This window comes from Sphaerodactylus townsendi, linkage group LG10 (assembly GCF_021028975.2).
Source record: "Sphaerodactylus townsendi isolate TG3544 linkage group LG10, MPM_Stown_v2.3, whole genome shotgun sequence".
NCBI lineage: Eukaryota > Metazoa > Chordata > Lepidosauria > Squamata > Sphaerodactylidae > Sphaerodactylus > Sphaerodactylus townsendi.
The window spans coordinates 7,028,034-7,053,786 of record NC_059434.1 but is presented as its reverse complement, the minus strand read 5'-3'; the positions used below and the strand labels follow the sequence as shown (position 1 = coordinate 7,053,786).

The 25,753-nt window shown below is 41.2% G+C and overlaps 1 protein-coding gene across 5 annotated transcripts in view; it reads left to right on the top strand.

Moving 5' to 3' along the window:
• The window catches only part of LCORL (ligand dependent nuclear receptor corepressor like), an 88,095-nt gene that overhangs the window by 39,700 nt on the left and 22,642 nt on the right, over positions 1-25,753 (top strand). For 4 of the 5 annotated variants that reach the window (XM_048509093.1, XM_048509089.1, XM_048509091.1 and 1 more), the window contains 2 exons: positions 10,241-10,495; positions 15,959-16,046. In XM_048509093.1, the coding sequence (XP_048365050.1) occupies positions 10,241-10,495; positions 15,959-16,046 (343 nt within the window). Of the gene's footprint in view, positions 1-10,240; positions 10,496-15,958; positions 16,047-17,365; positions 22,204-25,753 lie in introns of those variants that run through there. The other variant, XM_048509092.1, reaches the window with a different exon arrangement.

Here is a 25,753-nt window from a genome sequence, read left to right as displayed (position 1 = left end):
ACTCTTTTTCTGTTGTGAAATTGTTCAGGTAATACTATTTTATATTTTATGGTAAAACTCCTTTTAGGATCAAGGTAAACTTTGCCAAAATTTATTGATGGATATTTTACATTTTCTGTAATTCTGAAACCTCATCATTTTAGTGATTGTAACTTTGTTTGCTGCAGTAATGTACGCTGATTCTCTTGGGTTCTCTTCTGATTAGGGTCCAGAGGCATACAGTGGATTGAGTGTTTCTTTTGGATGCAGGAGACCTAGGTTCAGCTCCCCATTTGGCAAGTTCAATTCAAAATGCTAGTTACAGCTGAAAGCTTAAAGTGGCTTAGATACATTGAGTATATTTGCAAAACGTTTGTCCCCATATGAACCTTTGACATACTTTTGCCCTATTAGGCAAGTCCTATTTAAAAGGTTATCTCACAGCAAACCTAAGAACTGCTTTACTGGATTAGACAAAGTATTCATCTAGTCCACCACTCTCTTTCTAGAAAATATCTAGCCAGTTGGTCATCTTCTGTTGTTCCGGTGTTAGAACTGAAAATATTCAATGTAGGTCCAAATAGCAGTTAACAAGTTCCATAAATTAATCCTATATTTATTCTGTCCCATTATTGTACTCCCCTGTAAGATACTAGAAGTAATGGCGATCTCTTCATGAGACTTTTCTCCAAAACAAAAGTTGGACTTATAACCTGGTTTTAACCAAATACTTTAAGAAGTAAGATCTACGGATTTAAATGTGCCTTATTCCCAGATTTCAGATGTGTTTAGGGTTGATGCATTAGTCCATATCTACAAGATTCCAAAGGCAATGCAAAACCATTTTGTTTGAGCAGGATTAGGGATTAGCATGGGGGCTTTTTTTAGACTTTCTTGACCTTGATTTAAATGTTGTTGTTTCAATACTGGCTTACTAAATGATAATAATTTTGTTGTAAACTGCATCAAATGTTTCAGATCGAGAACCATGTTAGACTGCAGTAACAAAACAAAAATTGAGTCCAGTAGTACCTTAGAGACCAACAAAATTGTGAAGGGTATAAGTTTTTGTTAGTCAAAGCTCACTTATTCAGATACAAGTAAAAATGAAGATCTGTCAGCCTTTATATCTGGTTCAGAAGGTATGTGGGGACGGGGTGTGTGTGTGTGTGTGTGTGTGGGAGAGAGAGTGAGTGAGTGAGAGAGAGAGAGAGAGAGAGAGAGAGAGAGAAGGGCCGGTTGGAGTCTGGGTGCAGAGGTACAATGCAAAGAATTACCAGTTTGATTAGAGCAAGGAAATATGTATAAAGCTGGGAAATGCAGAATGAGATAAGAATCTGTTGAGATAAGAATCCAGTATCCCTGTTCAGCCCAAGAGTGTGCATGGCAGGGTGTGTGTGTCTTTTGTCCTGAACCTGTTTAATGAATTTAGTTCAGCAATCACATGTTGTAGTCTTCCTTTGAAGCTTCTCTGTAGGTGAACTGTTATGCTTATGTCAGCACTAGAAGGTGCTGGAAGATTAGAAAGTTCTTTCATCGGTTTCTGAGTAGTGTGATTTTTCATATCAGATTTATGTCCATTTGTTCTTTTGCATAAGAACTGGTCTGCTTTTCTGGTGTAGAGAGTCGAAAGGCATTGTAGACACTTGATGGCATATGGAACAGGAAGAAGAGCAAGTGAATATACCTGAGAGGGTATGGCTTGTGTCGTTAGGTCCAGTGATTATTTGAGTGTATATGAGGATAACTGATCCTAGCAGATATTTGGATGGGATACCTCCAAGAAATACCAGAGTTGTGATGTGGAGGCAGGTAATGGCAAACTACCTCCAAACTTCTTTAAGGAGTCTCCATAAAGTCAACTATGACTTGATGGCAAGAAAAAAAGGACACAGTTGGCACGTTGGCTTACTAAAGGCTCTGGTTGTAGAATCCATGTCCATGTTTGGTTGTATATTGTGAGTGAGAAGTTGTTTAAGGTTCGACAGCTATCTGTGGACAAGATAGTGTTTGCCTCCCAGTGCCTTGGGAACAGTTCAACCAGGGTCAGCCAGAGAGAATTCAGCTGATGTTTAATTTTCTTGCTGTTTCATGGGACTTAAAATCATTTTAAATTGTTTAAGAAATAAAGAAGTAGGTAAGGGCTAGGTCAGGGGCCCCCCCCCCCCCCCCGGTGGGTTGCCCATGGGTGCCATTGTGGCCTCTGACTCTTTCCTGGTGCCTGTCAAGTGTTTTTAGCAGGTGGGGCCACTGCCTAGCCAGGCTTATAATTGGCCATTGGAGATTGATAAACTGTGCAGATTTTTTTTTTACAGATGTTGCTTTGGAGGCTATTGAGACAGCTCAGTGATCTTCACTATGTGACTGAAAGTAAGGTGCAGCTGCCATTTTATAGGTGGCTACAGGCTACAGCTACAGCAGCCATTTTGCGGCAGCCATTTTGCAGTTGCACCCACCTTGCTGCATAAGAATTCCAAAGATGTTCGCAGGCTCAAAACAGTTGGGGACCCTAAACTAGGTGGTCTTTATGATATCAAGATCTGGATCCTGTTGTGCCAAACTTACAGTGAAGCAGTAATAAAAGTATCACTGTGAATTAAAACTAGTTCCAGATCTTCCAAAAGGTTTGTTCAAATGCCATTTTTAAAGTTAAAAAATTATATTTACATGGATGTAATCTCATTGATTTCAAGGTGTAGTAATTCCTGGCTCAGCGTGGTGTAATGGTTTAGAGCACGTGCACTCTAATCTGGGGAACCGGGTTTGATTCCCCGTTCTGCCGCTTGAGCTGTGGAGGCTTATCTGGTGAATTCATGTTAGCCTGTGCACTCCAACACATGCCAGCTGGGTGACCTTAGGCTAGTCATAGTTCCTCAGAGCTCTCTCAGCCCCACCCACTTCACAAGGTGTTTGTTATGAGGGGGGAAGGGAAAGGAGATTGTAAGCCCCTTTAAGTCTCCTACAGGAGAGAAAGGGGGATATAAATCCAAACTCTTCTTCTTCTTCTCATCTAATATGGAGACAACCATGAATAAACCATGTTGTCATTTAAATAATTTATACCTTTGTGTTTCAAGCAGATGATTCTTTGGCATTCTTGAAATTTTGAGAAAAGGCATTGACTTCCACCAGAACAAAATGGCTGCTGTTACTTGGGTCAATCTCAAAGTGTTGGAAGGTACTCCTGTGATAGAAACAGCATGACTGCTTTTTCATTGAGGCAAGACAGGGGCATTGGGTGAATTTTAGACTGCAGTCACCTCTGCTGCTGCCTTACGCTCACAGCCATCCCATCCAGGAGCCAAGAGGATATCTTTGCTTTGCTCTATGAATGTGGACACAGTTCTGATACATTAGCTTGGGATGAGCTCAATTAGACAGTTAGTAGGCAAGGAGTCAACCAAAGCATGTGTAATTTTTCTTTCTTTCTTTCTTTCTTTCTTTCTTTCTTTCTTTCTTTCTTTCTTTCTTTCTTTCTTTCTTTCTTTCTTTCTTTCTTTCTTTCTTTCTTTCTTTCTCCTGGATGGTGTAGGCCATCTTGTTTGGGTTATTCTCCACCATCAATCAAGGAGGCAGGAAATATACTTTGGTCACTTCCTGTAGGCTGGCCATAGCCATCTTGCCCCAGTATCTTCCTGCCTTGTCAGGGAGTGCAGCAAATTCAACAGGCTCTTTGCTTGATAGGCTTCGTGTCCTTTGGATCCCAAAAACTCCTTTCTGTGTCTGTGAGAGTTTGTAGTCTTTTTTCCTTGTAACTCTGTGTCTGGGGACCCTGCCCTCCTTGTGTTTCCCTCTTCTGGCCAAAAAAAGCCTTCCCTTCAGCGGCTATGGCGTCGGTGCCATTTTCTCCTCACAAAGGCGTGGGATTCTGCCGGGCTTGGCAGCCGGAGAACATGGAGAAGTGACCACTGTGGTCTGCCGAGTCCGAGCCTCCCAGCTCTCCCAGCGCACTTGGCCGTGTGGCTGAGAGAGGGAAGTGCGCACTGGCGATCCCCAGTGCAGCCGTGGGAGGGCTTTAGCCAAAGCCGGGCCTTCTTCGCGCATTGCCTTCCTTGAGTCTGCGCCTTGGAGTGAGCGCGCACGCTTCAATCTCAGAATCCCCCTACTATTACAGGGTGCTGCCAGGGGAAGCGCTTAATGGGCGTGAATGCTCGCGGCTGCAGCTCACGAAGAGGGAGGCACCCGAGGAAGGACGGCACGCAGGTCATCTCCTCCCGCCTTGATCCCCATTTCCACTGCCAGTGTTCCAACTCACTGCAGCCGATGGGCGCTACTCTCTGCGAAAGCAGAGGCCTCTTGGATCTAGCCTTTGGACTCTCCAGGGCAAGAAAGAGGAGAGGAGGGGGAGGGAAAGCAGCATGGCGGAAATGCCATTCCCCCGGGAGTGGAGCGTCTTACCTCCCATCACGGCTGGTAGCCTTTAATGCGTTCCTCCATCCAGGGGAGGTGAGGGTCTCTACCAGTCAAGCTGCACAGCCATCTCCTGCCCTCCCTCCTTACAGGCAAAGGCCTTACTCTAGATCCAGATCCCCCATTCCCCATAGGAGAGATAGGGACTGGCTGGCTCCTGTGTATAACTCAGAGGGCAGTGACATACCTCCCTCACTAACCTACAAGAAGGGATTGGTAATCTGGCTTTCCCTTGACTGTTCAGAAAGGACATTTCAGATATCAGTGTCACAGGTTTCAGAAACCTCACACTCAGTTACCAACCAAAAAGGTCCAAACTGTCAAATGGGCTGATTCTGACCCAAAGCCAGTTGCTAAAACGCAGGAGGCCCAAACTGTCGGTGCAGATAACGTATTACAGGTCTCAGCGGCTCAGGAAGGAATCAGATTTATGGAGCCTGTGACAGGACTGAGGTGACTGATAAACCCCCAGTTTGTACAGAAGATCAGAGTGTGACTAGGCCAAAAAATTAAGGTCAGAGGGAGCAGTAGCCCAGCCCTGAGGTGAAATTGGCTGAAGCCCTAATAACATACAAGGACTTCCATGGAAATTGGACAAGGGAGTCTATGGAGGTATTTAGATCCCAATTCTATTGGGAATGATATAGCTTCGCAAGCTAAATCTATGAATGAAATCTCTGGAAATTAGGAAGGCTTCATTTAGTGCAGCGGAGACCGAACAGGGACACCTAGAGGAGAATGTATAAGTGAACTGAGTATCATTCTGCCTGTCTGTAATGCTGAAGGCAGCCGTAGCTTCCAGAGAAGTGATACAGAGTGACTATGAGGAGAAGGTGCGCTGCTGTTTGGGAAGCTAGAAACCAGTTAGTCGTCCCCAGAAAGTATTAAATGCAGCTGTCAGAGTTAACACACAAAACCACAATGTCAGCCCACTTAGGCATTAACAAAACCTGAGTGAGGCAGCAAGCTATAATTTATTGACCTAACAATGGGGAAGGACATCCGTGAATTCTGCAATCCTGTCCTACGTGACAGCTGGTGGGCAAGCCAAAGTATAAAGGTAGAACTCCTTTGCATTCTGTGGGTGGAGGCATTTCCAGGACCCTACGGATCCAGCCTATAACTGCCCTGGCTACTGAGTAGGACGGGATAGGAGCTCTCATAGCTGAGGCCAGCTATTCATGGGCCCTTCTGAGGGACACCTTTGAACGCTTATCTGGGGTACCCTTGATGTTCCCCTCTCTGTCCCTTGAGACCGGTACCCCCGGTTGGAGGGCTTCCGCAGGACATCTACTAGGGGCATTTGTAACATCCTATTGGGTCCCATTTGAAGCACTTCAGTGAGGGGGAGATTGATCTGGCCTCCGATCACTTTTCAGAGCCGGAAGACCAGGATTCTGAGGTGGCTGAGGACCCAAATTCCTCTGGTGCAGCGAAAGCCATTAAGGGTTGCCCTAGGGGCCTTTCCTCAGTGTTCCCAGTGAAGGAGATCTCCTATTTTTCCCTTTACCTGAGGCAAGTTCAACAGACAATGGGATGGAACTGCGGCAAACAAAAGTTTTCCCCTAGGTTTTTTTTCAGAAGCTGTACCTGGTTCCTGACCACTTTAACTGTCTTACCAAGACCCACTGGTCGAAGGGCCAGTGGCTGCGTTTCACTCGGGAAAACTAAGGGATCCCCTGGATAGAAAGGCAGACTACAGCCTTAGCAGGGTCGATGAGGGCACCGCTATAGTTTCTAGGATCCTCGCCCCCTCTGTGACGGCAGCTAGATCTACTATCATCTGGTAAAAGCGCCTTCTAGCAATCATTCCTCCTGAGGACCAGGGCCTCAGAGAAGGTACTGAAAAGGTACTCATGGCTGTCGCCTTCTTAGTGGATGCCACCCTAGATGCCTTTTTGACCACTTCACGTATAATGGCAGCGTCCTTGATGGCGCGCCGTCTATTTTGGTTTAAGCCATGGCAGGCGGAACCCATTCTAAGACAGTGGTTCCAGTTTTGATTCTCAGGGGGGTGCCCTCTTTGGTTCGGAGTTTCATAGGATCCTGGTTGAAAACAAAAATAACAAAAGAGCCATGCTCGGATCTGTCAGGTCAGACAAGCCCAGGTTTACACCCATGCCAAAAACTGAAGCTTTAGGGCCTCTCGCTCATCCTCTCCCCCCCTACCGGGAGGGAAGGACAACAGCTGGCAGACGCAACCCTTTTCTCTGACTAGAGCTTTTGTGGCTTAGTTGGGTAATGCAGCCTTTGTGTTGCAGTCTAAAAGCTTGCCGGTTCTAGTCCTGCCAGGAATGAGTAATTTTAAGTGGCAGGATTTTTATGGCCAGCACAAGTCCAATAAGTCCTTTCGGCCTGACTCTGGTGCCAGCAACAAGGCATGGCTATGTGGGCATTCCGATAGGCAGGCGTCTCCTGTCTTTTTGTCACCAGTGGACGGAAACTCATGCCGCCCAGTGGGTCCGGAACATAGTTTCTTCCGGTTACTCCTTATAGTTCTGTTTGTTGCCACAAGACAGGTTCCTCCCTTCACCGAGCAGCTTCACTCCAGAAAAACGGGACAGGCTTAAGTGGGCAACCTCTCTTCTTACCTTAATCAGGGCCATAGAGTCCGTGCTGTTGGACCAAGTGGGAAGGGGGGTATACTCCCACTTCTTCACAGCCCCCAAGAAAAACAGGGATGTCCCCAGTGAAATCACCATTCTGGTGCACTAAACATTTTAACCGGAGTTTGACAAGTTATTTATTTCAAATATTTATATGCCACATTCTTAAAAATACATTCAGACTTTGTCTGGAATCTTTCACAAAGGGGGGCAAGAGAGAATGGGTTACCTTTGGCAGCCCTTCATTTATAGAATAAAGAACTGATTTTAGAAGTAATAATCATTACTTCTCAATTCTAAAAGGAATGTCAGTTCTCCTTGTGTCAGTTAACTAACAAACATTACAGCATGAGGCACATTTCAGTCTAACTCCACCTGGCGTTGTAGGGTGGCTCTATAAAGGCTGCACTTGAGACCAAATTGTGAGTAATCTAGGATGGCATCTAGTGACAGAGTCTCTGGTGTGATTAGCTTCCCCCTGCACCAGCGAACAAATGCTTCCCAGGAAGATCTGTGAATCCTGGTGGTGGACGGACAACATGAGGCTAGCAACGTCTCAGTCATGTTGTTTGAATAGCTCTTCTTTCTCCTACTGTTCTGTTCAAGAACCATGCGGTCAAACTGAACCAGATGCTACAGATACTACAGGTGATCCTGGGATAACCAATTTGGAACCGTCAAAAGGATTAAGAGTGGTGTAGCCCCCATCTCCTATGTAGCCCCCATCTCCTATTCCCATTGGAAACAATTGGGGATTGGGGCACCCCCTTTGGCAGTCCATAACTTTAGACCCCCTGAACCAAACCTCAGGTATCATCAGGAGAGTCTCCCAAAAATCCCTGAGGTTTTGGTGCTGCTAGCCTAAAAACGGCACCCCCTGCAGGCCAAAAACTGAAAAAACACTTTAAAAAACACAAATGAGCTTGAATTTTTTGCAGCCCCCCCCCCCCCCCCGGGGACCAAGTGGGGGCGCCTGGGAGCATTTGACTCCCTATGTTCCCTTGGTAGATACACCCCTGCCCCCACCTTTGGGTACTAATGTAAGCTTTATTATCTGGGCAATTATATGTAGTTGATTTAAACCGCCATTTGGGGGGAAATTTACATTAGAATGTTTTACCGGTAACTGTTAATTATGTAATTTTTTTATTATGATGATGTAGCTATAACTGTGCATGTTAGCCACGCTGAGCCTGGCTTAGGCTGGGAAGGGTGGAATATTAAATAAAATAAAAGAAACGATAATTCATTTTGCAAACTTCACTCATTGTTGCCTGTATTGAAGTGAATGGCACATGTAAAATACAGTCAAATTGCAGCCGACTTATGGCAACCCAGTAGGGTTTTCGAGACAAGAGACCAACAGAGGTGGTTTGCCATTGTACAACAGCAATGGCATTCCTTGGGCTCCCATTTGAGTACCAACTGGGGCCAATCCTGCTTAGCTTCTGAGATCGTGAGATCAGATGAGATCAGGCTAGCTTGGTCCATCCAGGACGGGGCAGTGAACGGCACAGTTCATACATAATACTAAACTCTGCTGTGTTACTAATAAAATGAACCCGGGAGTGTTTAGGTTTTCACATTGTCCACCTTCCTCTCCACTTCATGCTCAGCAAATAAATTAATTCATGTTCACAGCCGAGCACAATTTTGTGGTTGCTTTCAAACTACAACTGTGGTTTGTTTTCTTGAAACCAGGATTAGGCTGTGGATTAGAATCCTAATTTAGAGGGAAGCAATCAAACTATTTTTTGTGGTTAAGGTGTAGCAAGGAACATTAACGTAAAAGGAATTAATTTCCAGACTATGCAAGCCCAAATATCTGTCACTTGTTCATGAAATTATAAACAATGCCCTTATTTTTGCCCTCTTAACTTCAGCTCCATTAAGGAAGTAAACATATGAAATGACACCACTTAAAAACCTTCCTTTATGAAGTATATAAATATTAACAAATTGTTCTATTGCAAATTTTCATTAGCTATCCAAGTGTCTTATTTTGTATTTGGAGGTCCAAATGGACTGTTTTATTTACCCCTTTTAACATGCTGCAAAATACTTTATAGGCAACGTTGACAGAACACATAGCATAAACTTTGACATCGAAGTGGATCCCACCCTCCAGGTGACCTTCTTCCAATCTAAGCGGCTCCCTTACGTTGGAGGAAGCCTTTTTAGACTGGAGGAGAGTTTCAAACTTGAGCAAAAAGAAAGATTCTATATAAGATTTTAATCAATAAATGAATAAACTTTGCTCAGTCAAATAACAGGATATGATTAGAATCCACTTTGTTTTTAGGCACTGTCTACTTCCTGTTGTAGCAACATGTTGGTTCTTTGGACTGTTCACTCTTTACAACTTGTGTACAAGGGATGGGACGCACAGATAATTCTGCGCCTTTGCACATGGATTCCTACGATGGGTACCATGATGCACATGATATTTTCTCACATATGCGTGCCACATTTTTACCCGACTGTTACACTGAGTGATGTTTGTATTATAATCTTAATCAGCTTTTTTATAGCATAAAGATTTCTCTTAGACTTAATTTGCTTTGTGCTTGATTAAAAGAATGCTCTCAAAACTTCGTGTATCTCCCACAAACAGAATCTGCGCTGTACATGTTTTTTCATTCTTCTGGTTAGGTTCCAATTAGGTGCGAGGCTATGACTCACTGGGTAGTGGGCTGGTTTTTTCACACAGAAGATGTTGGGTTTGACTTCATCTTTGTTGTGAAAGTTGTGTTCTGTGTAGCAAATTTTGTTCTGGATCCAGCTCCCTGGGTTAAGTAAGTAATATTTTTGGATTCAGTTGAAAGGAGCCATGGAGGAAATGATTTGGATAGGTGTGTGCCGTTCTGGCCTTCCTGAGCTGTTTTTAGTACCAGTATTTCCTATGTAGAAAAATGGAATGCCTTTTCATTCATTCATGCTGTGGTCTGAGTCGATGGCACTGGACATGTTGTAGTGAAACTTGTGGAAAATGTTTTGACTACCAGTTCATATATACTCAGGTTTTTGGCCTATAGCCTTTAACTATTTTAAAGCAACAGTGCTCAAAGTAAATATTGAATTAGTAGATGTGTTTCATTAAGTGAGATTTATTGAGCAGACTGACACATTCATAAATGTGCCAAAGGACTAGTGAGTTTTGTTGCAGAAATAAACAGGACAATAACACTTGGTACTTTTATTCTAACTCATTTGTGTTATGCTGTTCTCCCCCGCCCCCCCTCTAGATCTTCCTCAGAACTGTGATCCTAACATTCCCCTAGTTGCTCAGGAACTAATGAAGAAGATGATCCGTCAATTTGCAATTGAATACATTTCAAAAAGTAGTAAAATGCAAGAAAATAGAAACGGTTCATCATGTGAAACAAGTCTGATACGTAAAGGTATCCAAATGAACCAAACGGAAAATTCACTTCAGGAAGAACAGGATAGCCCTCTAGACCTCACTGTGAATCGAACACAAGAGCAGAACTCTCAGCCAGGTAAATATTTTGTTCTTTGTTTGATATGATTGGAAATAAGCTTCATATGATTTACTGTATATCTGCAAGGTATTCTGAATCCATTTTAAATTTCCTGTATTTATGCAAAAAATAATAATTTGTTGTAGAGCAGGGCTGCAGTCTGAAGAATAAGAACGTTAGAACAAGCCTGCTGGATCAGATCAGAGTCCATCTAGTCCTGTGGTGGCGAACCTTTGGCCCTCCAGATGTTCTGGACTACAATTCCCATCAGCCCCTGCCAGCATGGCCAATTGGCCATGCTGGCAGGGGCTGATGGGAATTGTAGTCCAGAACATCTGGAGGGCCAAAGGTTCGCCCCCACAGATCTAGTCCAACACTCTGCTACTCACGGTGACCCACCAGATGCCTTTGGGAGCTCACATGCAGGATGTGAAAGCAATGGCCTTCTGCTGCTGCTGCTGCTCCCAAGCACCTGGTCTGCTAAGGCATTTGCAATCTCAGATCAAAGAAGAACAAGATTGGTAGCCATAGATCGACTTCTCCTCCATAAATCTGTCCAAGCCCTTTTTAAAGCTATCCAGGTTAGCGGCCATCACCACCTCCTGTGGCAGCATATTCCAAACACCAATCACACATTGTGTGAAGAAATGTTTCCTTTTATTAGTCCTAATTCTTTCCCCCCAGCATTTTCAATGTGCACCTCCTGGTTTTAGCATTGTGAGAAAGAGCGAAAAAATTCTCTCTTTCGACATTTTCTACCCCATGCATAATTTTATAGACTTCAATCATATCCCCCCTCACACGTCTCCTCTCCAAACTGAACAGTCCCAAACGCTGCAGCCTCTCCTCATAAATAAGGTGTTCCAGTCCCTCAATCATCCTTGTTGCCCTTCTTTGCACTTTTTCTATCTCTTCAATATCTTTTTTGAGATGTGGTGACCAGAACTGAACACAGTACTCCAAGTGTGGTCGCACCACTGCACAATATAAGGGCATGACAGTCTTTGCAGTTTTATTCTCAATTCCTTTCCTAATTATCCCAAGCATAGAGTTTGCCTTTTTCACAGCTGCTATGCATTGAGTTGACATTCCCATGGAACTATCAACTAAGACACCCAAATCCCTTTCCTGGACCGTGACTGATAGCTCTGACCCCTGTAGCGTTTATGTGAAGTTTGGATTTTTTGCCCCTATATGCATCACTTAACATTTTGCTACATTGAACTGCATTTGCCATTTCTTAGCCCACTCACCTAATTTAAAAGGTCCGCTTGGAGCTCTTCACAATACTTTGCTGTTCTCAACACCCTACATAATTTGGTATCATCCGCAAACTTGGCCACCACGCTCCCCACCCCTACTTCCAGGTCATTTATGAATAGGTTAAAGAGCACAGGTCTCAAAACGGATTCTTGGGGGACACCACTCCCTACATCTCTCAATTGTGAGAACTTCCCATTTACACCCACCCTTTCTTTGGAGTAAACCCACTGAGTAAAATGGGACTTACTTCTAAGTAGAGCTGCTTCAGATTGCTCCCTAAGATGGTGATTTGAAAGATAGTTTTATCCTAAAGTTCACATTTTGATGTCTTCCTGCCCCATTCTTGTCCAACAGAGCTTTGCTGGTGCATAAAGTGAATCAAGATCAAGTTTATTGCATTGGCCATTGGCCTCCACAGTCTACACAAGACATTAAAGCTATAACTCAGTGGTTACATATACATAAAAAGAGGGATGAAGTAAAGTTAGACCTTTACTGTGTTGTTTGGTCTCTGATCTTTCTAGCTGCCTGTGCAAATAGCACTAACTCTTTCAGAAACGCAGTGATCAGAATCAGACAATAAAAAAACCAGTTTATCATGATTAGACAAATCTGGCCTGTTGGGCAAAAAACTGAAGAGAGAACAACGTTCAGAACAAAAGCTCGATTATCAGAACTGTTACTTGATCTTGACTGCTAGTAAATAACATTTATAAACTACAAAAAATAGTATCCTTTAGGTGTTTGATTGATATTAAGTTCAGTTATGTTGATATAGTCTTTAATGTTAGATACTATGATGTATTGAGGAAGGGAAGGCAGCATGGTAGAGCCCAATGTCAGAAACTAAGCTGAACCAGTACTTGGAAGGGAGACCTTCAAGGAAGACATGGCAAACCACCTCTGCTTGCCATGAAAGCCCCTTGCTGGGGGTGTCATTAAGTTGGCTGCGACTTAACAGTACTTCACCTGCCTGCATGTGCATACAGTGGAACCTCGGTTTTCGTTGGTAATCCATCCAAAAAGAACCAATGAAAACTGAAACCGACGAAAACCAAGGCAAACTTTTCCATAGGAATCAATGTAAATCCAATTAATTTGTTCTAGGCACTCCCAAAAACATACCAAAAACACATTTTTTTGGTGAATAAACATAGTGTTTAGTGCTGAAAACAGTAACAAACAATCACACCAGGACCAGCTTCAGAGCCAGTGGACCGATGTTGCCCCAGAAAGCTGTCCAAAGAAGTCTGTTTCTGACGCCTCTTTAAGATTTGTCTGAAATGGGGCAAGACATTGTCATTAAACAAGTTGCAGACACAGCCTGCAACAGCTTTGTCTGGGTGATTTTTCTCCACAAACCCCTGCACCTTACTGCAAATCAATGAAAACCGAGGCAAATTTTTCACTGAAAAAATCAATGAAAACCGAAACCGATGAAAACCGAGGTTCCACTGTATATATGCACACTCAACACATGTACTGAAAACCAGAATGACACATGTACAATAAAAAAAAAGTTGTGATACAAGAGTGATTTGCAGCATCAGGTGTAAATTACAGTTCATTATAGCAGCTAACAAAGCAGATCTTTAAAATATATGTCCCTGTTTAATCCATTTTGGAAGAGATAGCATGTAACCCAGCTATATTATCTGCTGTTTGACCTATCCGAATTTTCACTGGATGCAACAGCCCATCATGAATTGCTAGTCATTACTAAATAATATTTGTTTCAAAGTGTTTAGGCACTATTGCAAAACCTGAGAAAAAGATGAGCTCAAAAATGTCTAAGGGCTGCTATGCAGAGGAAGCCCATGACAAACCACCTCTGTATGTCTCTTGAAAATTCTACAGGGTTGCCATAAGTCCATTGTGGCTTGATGGCACTTTACACACACGCACGCACGCACGCACACATCCCCCTAAGGGCTCAGGTGTCAAAATTAGCTGGTGTCAAGTCTTGTGTACGTTCCACCTGTACATGAAGAAGAGGAGGAGGAGGAGGAGGAGGAGTTTGGATTTATATCCCCCCTTTCTTTCCTGCAGGAGACTCAAAGGGGCTTACATTCTCCTTGCCCTTCCCCCCTCACAACAAACACCCTGTGAGGTAGGTGGGGCTGAGAGAGCTCCAAGAAGCTGTGACTAGCCCAAGGTCACCCAGCTGGCGTGTGTGGGAGTGTACAGGCTAATCTGAATTCCCCAGATAAGCCTCCACAGCTCAAGCGGCAGAGCTGGGAATCAAACCCGGTTCCTCCGGATTACACGAGCTCTTAACCTCCTACGCCACTGCAGAAAGATATCTGCAACTGGTGCCTACACAGTTAGAGACCAATCAGAAGTTGTGTGGTTGCAGAGTATTTAAATTGTGCACGTTGTGATATAGGTGCAGAGACTTTCAAGATAGATCTATTAGACAGTGATAGTGGATGAAGAGTCATATCTTTGAAACTGTGTGGGAATCAGCAAATTTTCATGGACTGTTCTACGTACAACAGATATTTGGGTGTGTGTACATGATTGAAGTCACCATAAGTGATAACTATCATAGGGGTTTACAGTAACTCGAAATTCATTTTTATAAACTTCCAAATCATTTCTGAAATGGACCTTCCTAGCCACGCCAGAACACATCGGGGGAAAGATGGTCTATAAATTAAATTTATAAATGTCAATGAACAAACTATGGTGAGATGAACGGAACATTTCCACCAGCACATTTCTTGTAGCCTACTTTGGTTTCTCATTCTCAAGAGAAAATATATAGTCATTTACTGCAGGAGGAGACCTTGTTGGTTTTCCTGGGCCTCATTCAGTATCCCCACTCCTCCACATGATTGGTGAACTCTCATCTGCTGCACTGGATTTGTTTTCCCACTCCTACATTCCTGCTGGGACACTAGTCACAGTTCTTTAGAACTTTCTCCGCCCCACCTCCTTCACAAGGTGTCTGTTGTGGGGGGAGGAAGGAAAAGGAATTTGTAAGCCACCTTGAGTTTCCTTACCCGGGGGGGGGGGGGTGTTAATCCAAACTCCTCTTCTGAATCTTGTCCAAATTAGGTCAAGATGGTACTGGTTCTACGTTAATTTCAGTTTTTCTTGGATGGTAAATCCTAGAAAGTATTACTGATTGTGATATGCTTTTTGACTCGTTGGCCTGTGGGTCCCTCAAGGTTCTATTTTACATCTACATGAATGCATTGGGAAAGATCATCTAGAAACTTTGAGCTAAGAGTCATCAGTTTGCTGGTGAGACACTGTTGGTTTATCCTCACTCTGTTTCTCTTTTCCATCTAAATATAGGAAAGCCATTGAAATACTAAAATGTTTGGAGGTATTGAAGGATTGGTTAGGGATGAAAACTTTATCCATCTAAGACAGAATTACTGTAGTTTGGAAATAAAACAGAAATGTGTGTGCGACTTATTTTGGATGGGGTTACACTTCTGCAAAGGGGCATGTAGACAGTTCTTGATGTTCCTTGGATACCTTGCTATTCTTGGAAAGGATGCCTTGCTATTCCTGAAGTTGCTGGGGTGCCTTTTCCCCTCCGGCTGGTTTATGAGCTGCTCCAGCCCATGTGTTGGTAACATTCAGAAAATCTGGATTGGAGCTACTTCAGAATTCTCCACATGGCGATTTCCTTGAAGATAATTTGGAAAGTTTGTGCAAAATGTGCAGGTAGGGTTCTGACAGAGATACCTCAAAGAATCACCTGCTAGATCAGCATGCCTAAATTTTGAAGGCTAGAAGCCAGACTTTTGGGGTGGGGACTCATGGGATCAGGATCAGGCTGTGAAATTTCCCCAGTAGATTAGGTCTGGCAGTCATCTCTGCAAGCCTTCCAGAGATGCTGAAAACTTTTTTAAAATTCCAGGGTTCTTTGAAGGTGATTGATGAGGTGATGTGATGTTGCTTTCATTATAACTGATATGTTCTAATTTTTAAGTTAATAATGTGTTCCAAAATGTTGTGTTTTGTTTGTGATCTGCCTTGTGCTGGACAGCTGGCATAAAAATTGGATAGAGTGTTGACTACTGCATTTGTGACCTGCAGTTGTATCTCGTGTGCAGTACCTTAGTAGCCAGGTAATGTCACTTTTTAGTGTTTGTAAAGTTCAGAAGAGTAATTCTAAAATCCAGCATTATCATTAATTTTGTTGTTGCAAATGGTAGTCATTCCCAAAGTGACACTTACACATTTTCATCATTACTGTAGGGGATGGAGTGCTAGATCTCTCTACAAAGAAAATAAGTTTGGAACAGTCGGCATATGATGGATCATGTTCTGAAAATTCGGTGTCTGGGTAAGGAACATGAAGTAACATTATTCTGGTTAATTTAACGATAATTGAATATTTAAACCTGAAGACAGACTTTCTCTGTAATCTGAAAAATGTGTACTGACACACACAGTTATATTTTGCTTTTACCAAAGAGTTTTCCACCCATAATTGTGTGTTTGTGTATGACTCACATGTTTCATTTTGTGTTCTTCACTTTTTTCTGTTAAAGAAAAGTTATCAGAACAATCACCAAACTTTAGTTCATGTTATTGACAGTGAACTGAAAGCATAATTACATTAGAGCAAACAAAGGAAAAAAGAGATAGTAGAAAAATTATTTTCCGTGCTGTAGAAATTTTCAAATTGGGATAAAGAGAAACATTTGTATTTTTCATAGAGCCCTTCATCTAGAACGAAGTTAACAGTAGCTGTACGTGTTCTTGCTGTTTCCTCGTGAGAGAGAGAGCTCTTGATGGCCATTCTTGCATTTTGACCCTGCCCCTCGTGTGTGGTGGCTTGCTGCTCAGAGACCATTTATTAATGTGATGTTTAATGTAATGAAATCGCATAACTGAAGGAATAGAGAAATAACCAGTGTTATAATTTTGGCATCCTTCCATCTATGAACCATAGCAATCCCTTTTATGTTATATGTGCATTTTGTAGACTTATTTTTAAAACAGTAACCCCCCCCCCCAAAAAAAAAAAAGACCTTTACAGTCTAGGAGCATTATTCCTGGCTTTGTTTTAAAATCTGCTTATTCAATTTCACATGTGCACATGTGATCAAATATAATCTTGCTTAAAATTAGGGTATAATTAGTACTTAGGACTTAATTGCAACTTATGGATGTTGAAAAAATTGCTTGGATGCTTAGGATATTTTCTGTTAGTCGTTGCAACAAAGTTTTCTATGAGGGGGTTGACTCTTTTATTACTTGTTTAGCGGTAACGTCACGTTTCTACTAACAAAACTTTAGGAGGGGGCATTCGATGGATGTTAATTGCGGAAAGAGAAGTTCTAAGTGTTGCTGTGTAAGCATGTGTCAAAAGGGAGTTCCAAACAGATGAGAACGTTCTCAAAAACTGAGCTATGATTTAAAGTTCTTGGAAGGGCTGCTGTTAGAAGCTGGGGTATCATTTTTGACACAAGGTCCTACCAGAACGGTAGCATTTGTTATGGTAATCAGTAGCTACCACATCTCAAAGGCTTAAAAAGTATCAGAAGCCGTGATGTTACCTAAGCAAGGAGTATAATAAAGGAGTGGACCCTTCCCTTCCATAGCTGTGTGAGAGTCTCGCATGCATCAGTTCACCATCGTTTCATTCCATCCATCCAGGAGACTCCACAGACACAGAGAGGACTATGTGGAAAGAAGTGCTGAGTTTGCAGATGGTTTGCTCTCAAAAGCGTTGAAAGACATTCAGTCCGGAGCACTGGACATAAATAAAGCAGGCATACTCTATGGCATACCTCAAAAAACTTTACTTCTCCACTTAGAAGCCTTACCAGCAGGAAAGCCTGCACCCTTTAAAAACAAAACTCAAGATTTCAGTGACAGTTGCTCTTACAAAGACAGCAAAGAAACCTGTGCAGTGCTGCAAAAAGTAGCCTTATGGGCAAAAGCTCAAGCAGAGCGCACAGAAAAAAATAAACTCAGTCTACTTGAAACCTCAGAATTAAGATTCCCAACAGCTTCCAGTTACCTCCACCAGTTAACCCTACAAAGAATGGTCACTCAGTTTAAGGAAAAAAATGAGAATATACAGTACGAGATGTCAGCGCCAGCAGTACAGTTAAAAATTCCTCAGCTAAGAATCAATGCTGTGCCCAAACAACAACACGATAGCGCTGGACTCCTGGATGTTATGTACCATGTTTCCAAAACCTCCTCAGTCTTGGAAGGATCGGCTCTTCAGAAACTGAAAAACATACTCCCTAAACAGAACAAAATTGAATGTTCTGCGTCTGTCACTCATTCAAGTGTTGACTCCTACTTTCTGCACGGGGACCTCTCTCCTTTGTGTCTTAATGCTAAGAATGGAATTGTTGATGGAACCTCTGAGTCTACAGAAGATGGCTTCGATCGCAAGGATAATAAGCAGCCGAGGAAAAAACGTGGTCGCTATCGGCAGTATGATCATGAAATCATGGAGGAAGCTATTACTATGGTAATGAGTGGGAAAATGAGTGTTTCCAAAGCACAAGGAATCTATGGGGTACCTCACAGCACTTTAGAATACAAAGTTAAAGAAAGATCTGGAACACTGAAGACTCCGCCGAAGAAGAAACTCCGATTACCAGACACTGGGTTGCTTAACTTGACCGATTCAGGGACTGGCATCTGCAAAAATAGCAGCAAGCCTATGTAGTTTAATTTGTTAGAAACTTTTGTGCGCCTGTGCGTGTATGTGTGTGCGCCTGTGTGTGCACGTGTGTGTGTGTGTGTGTGTGTGTGCGCTTGTGTGTAAGACTACACACATGAGAAACACAAATGTTCACTCAGACAGAAGACAAAATTTTACAGTTCAGAAACCACATACATGCCTTTTTGAAGAATAATTTTATTCAGGGTTTTCACTGTGGGAAAAATGATAGAATCGATCACTTAATTGTGATAGTTTGTATTTAATATAATCTTGTATAAATAAGTGAAAAAGATTCAGGTTTTATTTAGTAGTCAATAGCATAAAATGTTTGGAATAACCTGTATTTGTCATGTGAAACATTATTTTTTACTGATGAAGCGTGACCCTAGCCATTCAATAATCCATCTTATAAAGGAAATACCTGATTAACGCTTTGAAGACATTTATGCCTCTCAGAATATTTTCAGGAGTTGCAAGAAACTGAAAATATACAAATTATGAGAAATTGAGAACAGCTTTAGTTTCCTAATGTGGAAACTAACTTGTGAAGTATTAGTTTAATGCAGACAATTTTATGGAAGACAAAGTCCGTCAATGCTAAACATCTGATATAGATGATTTTTTTTTCAGAGTTAAAAGCGCGTGCTAAGTATATAACTGGTTTCTTACCATTTTTGTTAGTTTAGCAAGAAATCGGTGTTTACAAAATACACACTTGTGAAAACTGACAAATATAGTGTAGCTATAGAATGATTATAAGATGGAATACTAAAGGCATAAACTTATTAACTGTTTTCCTTTAGTGTGGAAAAATAAGCTAAACTTGTAAGGATTAAAAGACAAGAGTTGGAATGCAGATTAGAGCATGTTCATAATGTGCACAGAATGAGCTTGAGAATATGGTTATTTTGGTTTAAATGTGCTGGTTAGTTAGTGTTATGACTACTTACGTTTATTTAAGGATTGTGTAACACTCCTACTGAAAAACCTCACTGTAACAGTAATGTATTTGCTGCTGTGACACTTCAAAACCTTTTCAGTTTATCAAAATGAATTATCAGGTTTTCATTTTGGTGGGCCGATATCTCATCACTTTGCTAATAACCAAATTTGCAGTTCAGGGTCTTGATAGAACTACGGATATTAAACAGTGAAGCTGTTTTGAACTCTCAGTTCTTGAAATCCTTTATATATTTACTCTTTGAAAGCTGGGTAGTTCATTTTAAATAAATAACTTTTTTTGTGGAACCTCAGAGGACCAGTTACCTTTAGATTACAAGTGAATTTTTAGATGAATTTTGAAGTATTCACATCAGGTCTGATCCTTCCCTGCAGAGATATACCTGTCGGGTTCATAGAGAGCCCTTCCTTCCATTATGCGCATGTAGGCAGGCAAGGGTATCCTGAAAAGCAGGGGGTGTGGGCATTCATCCCATCTTTCCAGTTCAAGTGGCGAGAGAAGGAAGGAAAGTGGACCATTGGGATATAGGCTGTTCATACCTTTTGAGCCCATGAATAGCCCACTGGGCTTGCTGGTCAAGAAGTAGAAGGAACATACTGCATCTATGGGGATCATACTGCATGCAGGCACTGCTCTCATGTAAAGAAGGATCCATCTCTATTGGGTTTTATATGCTATGTGACTTGAGTATGCTACCAAAACATCTCTCTCTGTGAATAGGGACATCCATGCCCTTTTCATTGACTATTAGGTATTTGTGGAAAGTTCTGAACTTCCAGACGCTTTATCTCTTGCCCATATCTGCCACTGAAAACATGCCATACGTCTTGTGTATGAACATCTAAATTCACGTGCAATCATATTTTTAGAGTTTGCCATTCAACTCAACTGGTAGCATTTCATAATCAGCTGGAAAGGGGAATCAGCACTTTCTAACTGATTTTTTTTAAATCGGACTATCAAAACATAAGACAGAGGTAGTAAATATCAGCCTAGCAGTTATTTGGCCTATTGGGGCCAAACTACACATCGCATTGTAAAATCATACTTGGATCTTTCCATGTTTGGTTTTGATAATTAGGTAGGAAGTCATAAGTGGGGAGTGCCTGAATTAGACCTGGGGCACAGTGCCCCTTCTTTCCCTTTCTATCTCCCCAGTCAAATATCCCTGGCCCCAAACCACAGCCAGCTGCAGTGGGGGGTATGATACTCAGATGTGCCTGTCTCTTCCTCACAATGGCATGGGAAGGAGTTAACCCCCAGCACCAAGTGCTGGCCTGGAGAGAACTTGGGCACTCCTGAAAGCTGCTTCAAATCCTCCTATGAACACAGGGAGATCAGTTCTGCAGTGTGTAGTTTTGCCCTTCGATCTGAAATGAATCGTCTTCAGTCCAGTAAACATCCATTGCAAACAAAATAATTTATTAGTTATAAAGAGAATATCAAACATCAGGTGTCGAGGTCATCCTTAATTTTAAAGAACTAAGCCATATTTTGCCGGGTTTAGAATTTTGTTGGAACTTTCCCCTGTAGGTTAAACCTTTCTGTGTGGAGAACTACTGAGACTGTCATTAATTGCTTTAATCCTGCGTGAGCCAGGATTAAAATGCGGGGGGTGGGGTGGGGGGTCTACCCCACTCCCTTACAGATCCTTGTGCCTTCCTTCTCCCCAAAAGCTGCTTCTAAAAAGTTCAGGAAACCCCAGATCAAGGTGTGATACAACACAGGGGCAGGCAGTTGAAGGGGTGGGGGAGACGATGCCCTATACTTTCCTTCTTATACACAGGGTTCTTTGGACACTGACCTCTTTTTAATTCCAGAAACAATAGTTAGATTTTAGTCAGTGGTTTCTATCAAAGTTAAGTTACAGTACACTTTTAATATCATTTAAAAGGTGGCCTGACCAAAAAATGACAGGATTCATAAAATCAGGGATCATTTTGCTATTGACTTTAACAGTGATTGGTAGTTTTGTACGTAATATTATAATTACTTTTCAGCATTTTAGTACTTGTATTTATTTTTGGTCAGAAATAGTATATTAAAATATTTTTTGATAGTTTGTAGATAATACTCAACCTGTAAGTTAAAAAAAAAGAAACGTAATTATTTCTAATGAACACACTGAATCTTTGATTATACAACTGAAGAAAGGCAGGGAAAAGCATAGACTCCCCTTATCCATCCCTAATGTATTCATTTAAAAGGATGTTAAATTATAATTTTGAAGGACTTTTTGAATTCAGTTACCAGTCGCTACTTAGAAATTGACAAGTTTCTGAAAATTCCTCTTTCAGCAGACTTTTAAATGAAGGTGAAAGAAAGCCCTACCTGCTTTCTACTTATTTGAATGTTTCTCAAGTATTTTATATTAAAAAACAGTGCCTCTGTTTTTAGAACTACTGCTCAGTAAAGTTGTTTGAACCATTTCTGGTAGCTAATGACTATTTTATATTAAATTAAATTGTATATTAACTTTAGTGAGACTGATTTTTTTAGTTGTTTCCAGTACAAATACCTGTATTCTTTTTTTTTTAATTGCAGTATTTCCATTGTTGCAGTAATTTAGTAAAACTCTGTGGCTGCCTTGATTTTTGACAGATTTTGTTAATAACTGATTTCTAGGCAATTAGTTCTATTTATGCATAAATCAATTGCACTATAATTCATGAATTATTTATTACAATATTTTCTAATGAATTCCATGTATTTGTCTTGTGTTGTAAATGTACTGTAATTCTGTTTCCTCTTTGTGTTGTTATATTTCTAAATTGGATCGTATGAATTTGTTAATGTGTTTATATGTTGTAATTTTTAGTAAAGCACTTCAATGCTTTTGCACATAAATTTACAGTACTGATGTGTGATTGATTTGCTCATTCAGTAAAAAAAAATACTCTATGTTGGCTTATTTGATTTACTCCATGGGTGTAAATGCTTTAACATAACAGTGTGTTAGGGAAAGAGATGGCTTTTATGCCACAGAATCAAGAACTATCCTCTTGCACATTTTACACTTATTTCAGGGAGGTTTGTGCAGGAGAGCTTATGCTTTTGGTTTGGGAATTTTAGAATTGGAATAATCAAAAACATTTTTCTTGTTGTCAACTTTTCCACGAGAATCCCATGCGTTTTACATACATGTGTGTATGTGACTATATTCACATACCCTGCCCACTTAAAAGGACCAGGTCGGATGCAGTTTCACCCCGTTCTTCTCATTGCATCTCTTGTCCCACATGGCTTTAGTCCATGCAGATCCCCATGATCATCATTGCAGCCTTTTTGATGGTTAAAAGGGAATCTCTCCTCTCATTTTCACTAACAGAAGAGCTGGCTGGATCCAACTCGATAAGTAGTTTCCTTTCTGTGCCACAAGTAGACCAGTAAAACATTGGCAAAATTTTCCTTGACCATCAGAGAGAAAATAAATATTCAACTTAACTTGTGCCCGGCCAAGTTATACGTACAGAGGAGTGTAGAAAATTTTGCAAGAAAGCTCAACTATTCAATAATATGCATTATTTCCCCTGACACAAACCACCTTCTCTGATTCTGTTCTTATTATTTATCAGGATTATCTTTTCACATCCACATCTAAATAATTCTAAATCTAATCTTTGCCCCTCTGTATGCCCTGGTAAAGTTAAATATGTGCATCTCCCCAGCCACAGTTGGAAATGGGGAATAAATTTGATACTCGAGTCTAAAATAATGTGCTTATTAATGAAAAGAAGTCTCAGTTTACTTGGCGAAATGATTTATGTTGCAGAAGTAGATGAATTTGTACAAACTAATTGCCAGCGCAGGTGAAATTTGTTCACATTCATGCCGAGGCGGAGCAAGGGGAAACTGTGGCCGGGGTGCACGCACACCCTGCGCCCCTGCCACAACATCGCCCACCCCCACCACGCCCCCTCAGCAGCCCGTCCACACCTCCACCACTGCTCCACCCAGGGCATCATGCCCCACCCTGTGGGCGCTACGCCACTGCATTCATGTGATAGCTGTAATTATCTGGCATCAGAAACACACACTGGCTTCCCATAGCCTTTGTGGGAAGAAACTTTCCTCTTTGTGGGAATGTACTTTTTGAGGGCAAGACTGGATGTAATCTTAGCAGATGAGTTCTCTGTAAAATTGTTTGCCAAAATAAGAATATTTTCCTTGCCGTCATTACTTTCCCATGCTTGCTGATTGTCCCCTGCAAATTCCCTTTCTCCCTTGAATTGGTCTACCCTCACTGCAGGAAATGTGAAGAACCTCCTACCTGCTGATTCTCTCATGCAGATGCTCTGAATGAGAAATTAGAGTGGATTTGGAAGGTAGAGTAGATTTAGAAGTTCTGTGGTTTCCCTGTTGCACCCAGAGTTCCACCCTGTTTTCATGGAGCTTCTCTACATTTCTTGAACCTAAGTCTATTACCAAATTCAAATTAGAGGCACCTTTATTACAGCAGCTGCCTTCTGACCTCGAAAGGGATTGTCTCTAAATTTATAATAGGAGAGATTTCTATGGATGCTAAGGTCGTCGTGACCCAGTGGAATCAACTCTCAGTGCTGTGAACCATGGAGATGTGTATATGTCAGAAATAGCAGCAAGCTTTAGTGCAATTAAATTTTATACATGGTACTTAACAACACCAAATTGAAAAAATTTTGCACCTACTGACCTTCCAGTGTTATGATATACTTCACCGACACTGCAGTCAACCATACTCTAGTTCTCAATGAACTAAGTTGCATTACATTGAGTCAGACTACTGGTCTATTAAGCACAGTATTGTCTCTTTGACAGGCTGTGATTCTGTAAAATCTTGGGCAGAGATACCTGTCTCCACCTGTTTTTTTTAAGACACTTTAACTGTAGACTGAACCTGGAATTCTTTCTGATGCAAAGGGATGTGCTATAGCATTGAGTTACAGGCTCTTCTGATTTGGGTTTTCACTTCCCTTATTCAGAGGCACACAAGTCTGCTACATACTTGGGGTAATCTTTAGGGACACTAACATTTCTCATAGTTTTGGACCATATTTCCTATGATACATTCTAGCAATTATGACTGAAATAGTGCAGAGCTAGAGGACAGCTAAATATTTTTTATGAAAGAGCAAGACTATTCTGTTTAAATTGGTCATCAGGCAGAACAGAAATGTTGCGTGAGGCGATATATTGTTTAATACCTGTGGTTTGAAATTCTTTTTCCCTTCGTTCCACAATTCTGGAGCTGTGACATTTATAGGAAACTGATAGGATGATCAGTTAGTTTCATGTTCAGAGTTTGGTGATATGTTTGAACATATACATGCTTTTCTGCAACAGAACTATGTTAATATAATTTGTTTTAATTGGTACTTTTAAATTAAATTGATCAACACTGAAAATTGAAGTTTCAATTAAGCAACTTTGTTCTGAAGTCTGTATTATTTCATTTTGAATTAATGAGTAGGTAAGTAGTAACAGTGTTAATATTACGTAGCTAGACAGTATTTTGTGAGCTATTTTAGCTGAACTTTTATTTAGAGTAGATGGACTTTTATTTAAATACCTGTAGATTTAATCTATCACATAAAAGAAACTGTACTGGTCTTCCAATATACTTTTGGCTTTATTTGTCAATCTAAAATATAAATATTGTAACTGGGCTCCATCACTATTTCATTGCCTGTGTTTAAGATGGCACCCAAACTCCCTAAAACGTTCACAGGGGATACCTTGATGTTTGAAATGAAAAGGAACACTTTGTTCCAGGAAAGGAATATCTCTGCTATTAGAAGGGGGAGACCATCCTTGCATCTGAGCAGACAAAAAATGGGCTTCTGTGGAATACAGTTTTTAAAAGAAACGTTAATCTGTAGTAAAGGGTTCTGCAATGGACTACTAGTTTGAAGTAAGTAATTCTAATACATCCCAGCCTCCTTTAAAACAAGCTTTTAAAAATTGATATCAATGAGGCCAATTTGCAGTGTTCTAGAACACTGATTAGAAAAAGAACGGGAATTATTGAGCCCCATGTGAGCCCCTGTAGCGAGAGTATTACAGGCTTATTACAGACAAAACACAAGACATAAAAGGTATTGCTCTTCAGATCCTGTAACTGCCCTGTGTTAGCTTAAAAATATTTAATATTTAATTCACCTTTTCTTAAATAGATTTCCCTGGAAGTCACAGCTTTTTCACCAGTAAAGGTATCACTCTCACACAGGAAACCATGTGCACCTTCTGATGTGATGAATACAAATGTATGTGTTTTGCTGCACATACATTTAGGCACAAAGCAGCAATGATATATTATACCTATATTTGATCACATATTAAATGCCTTCACAGGGAACATGCAGTTTCTTGTAAAGAAATGGTATTTATGTAGAAAATTTACCATGTATGCATCGGCTCA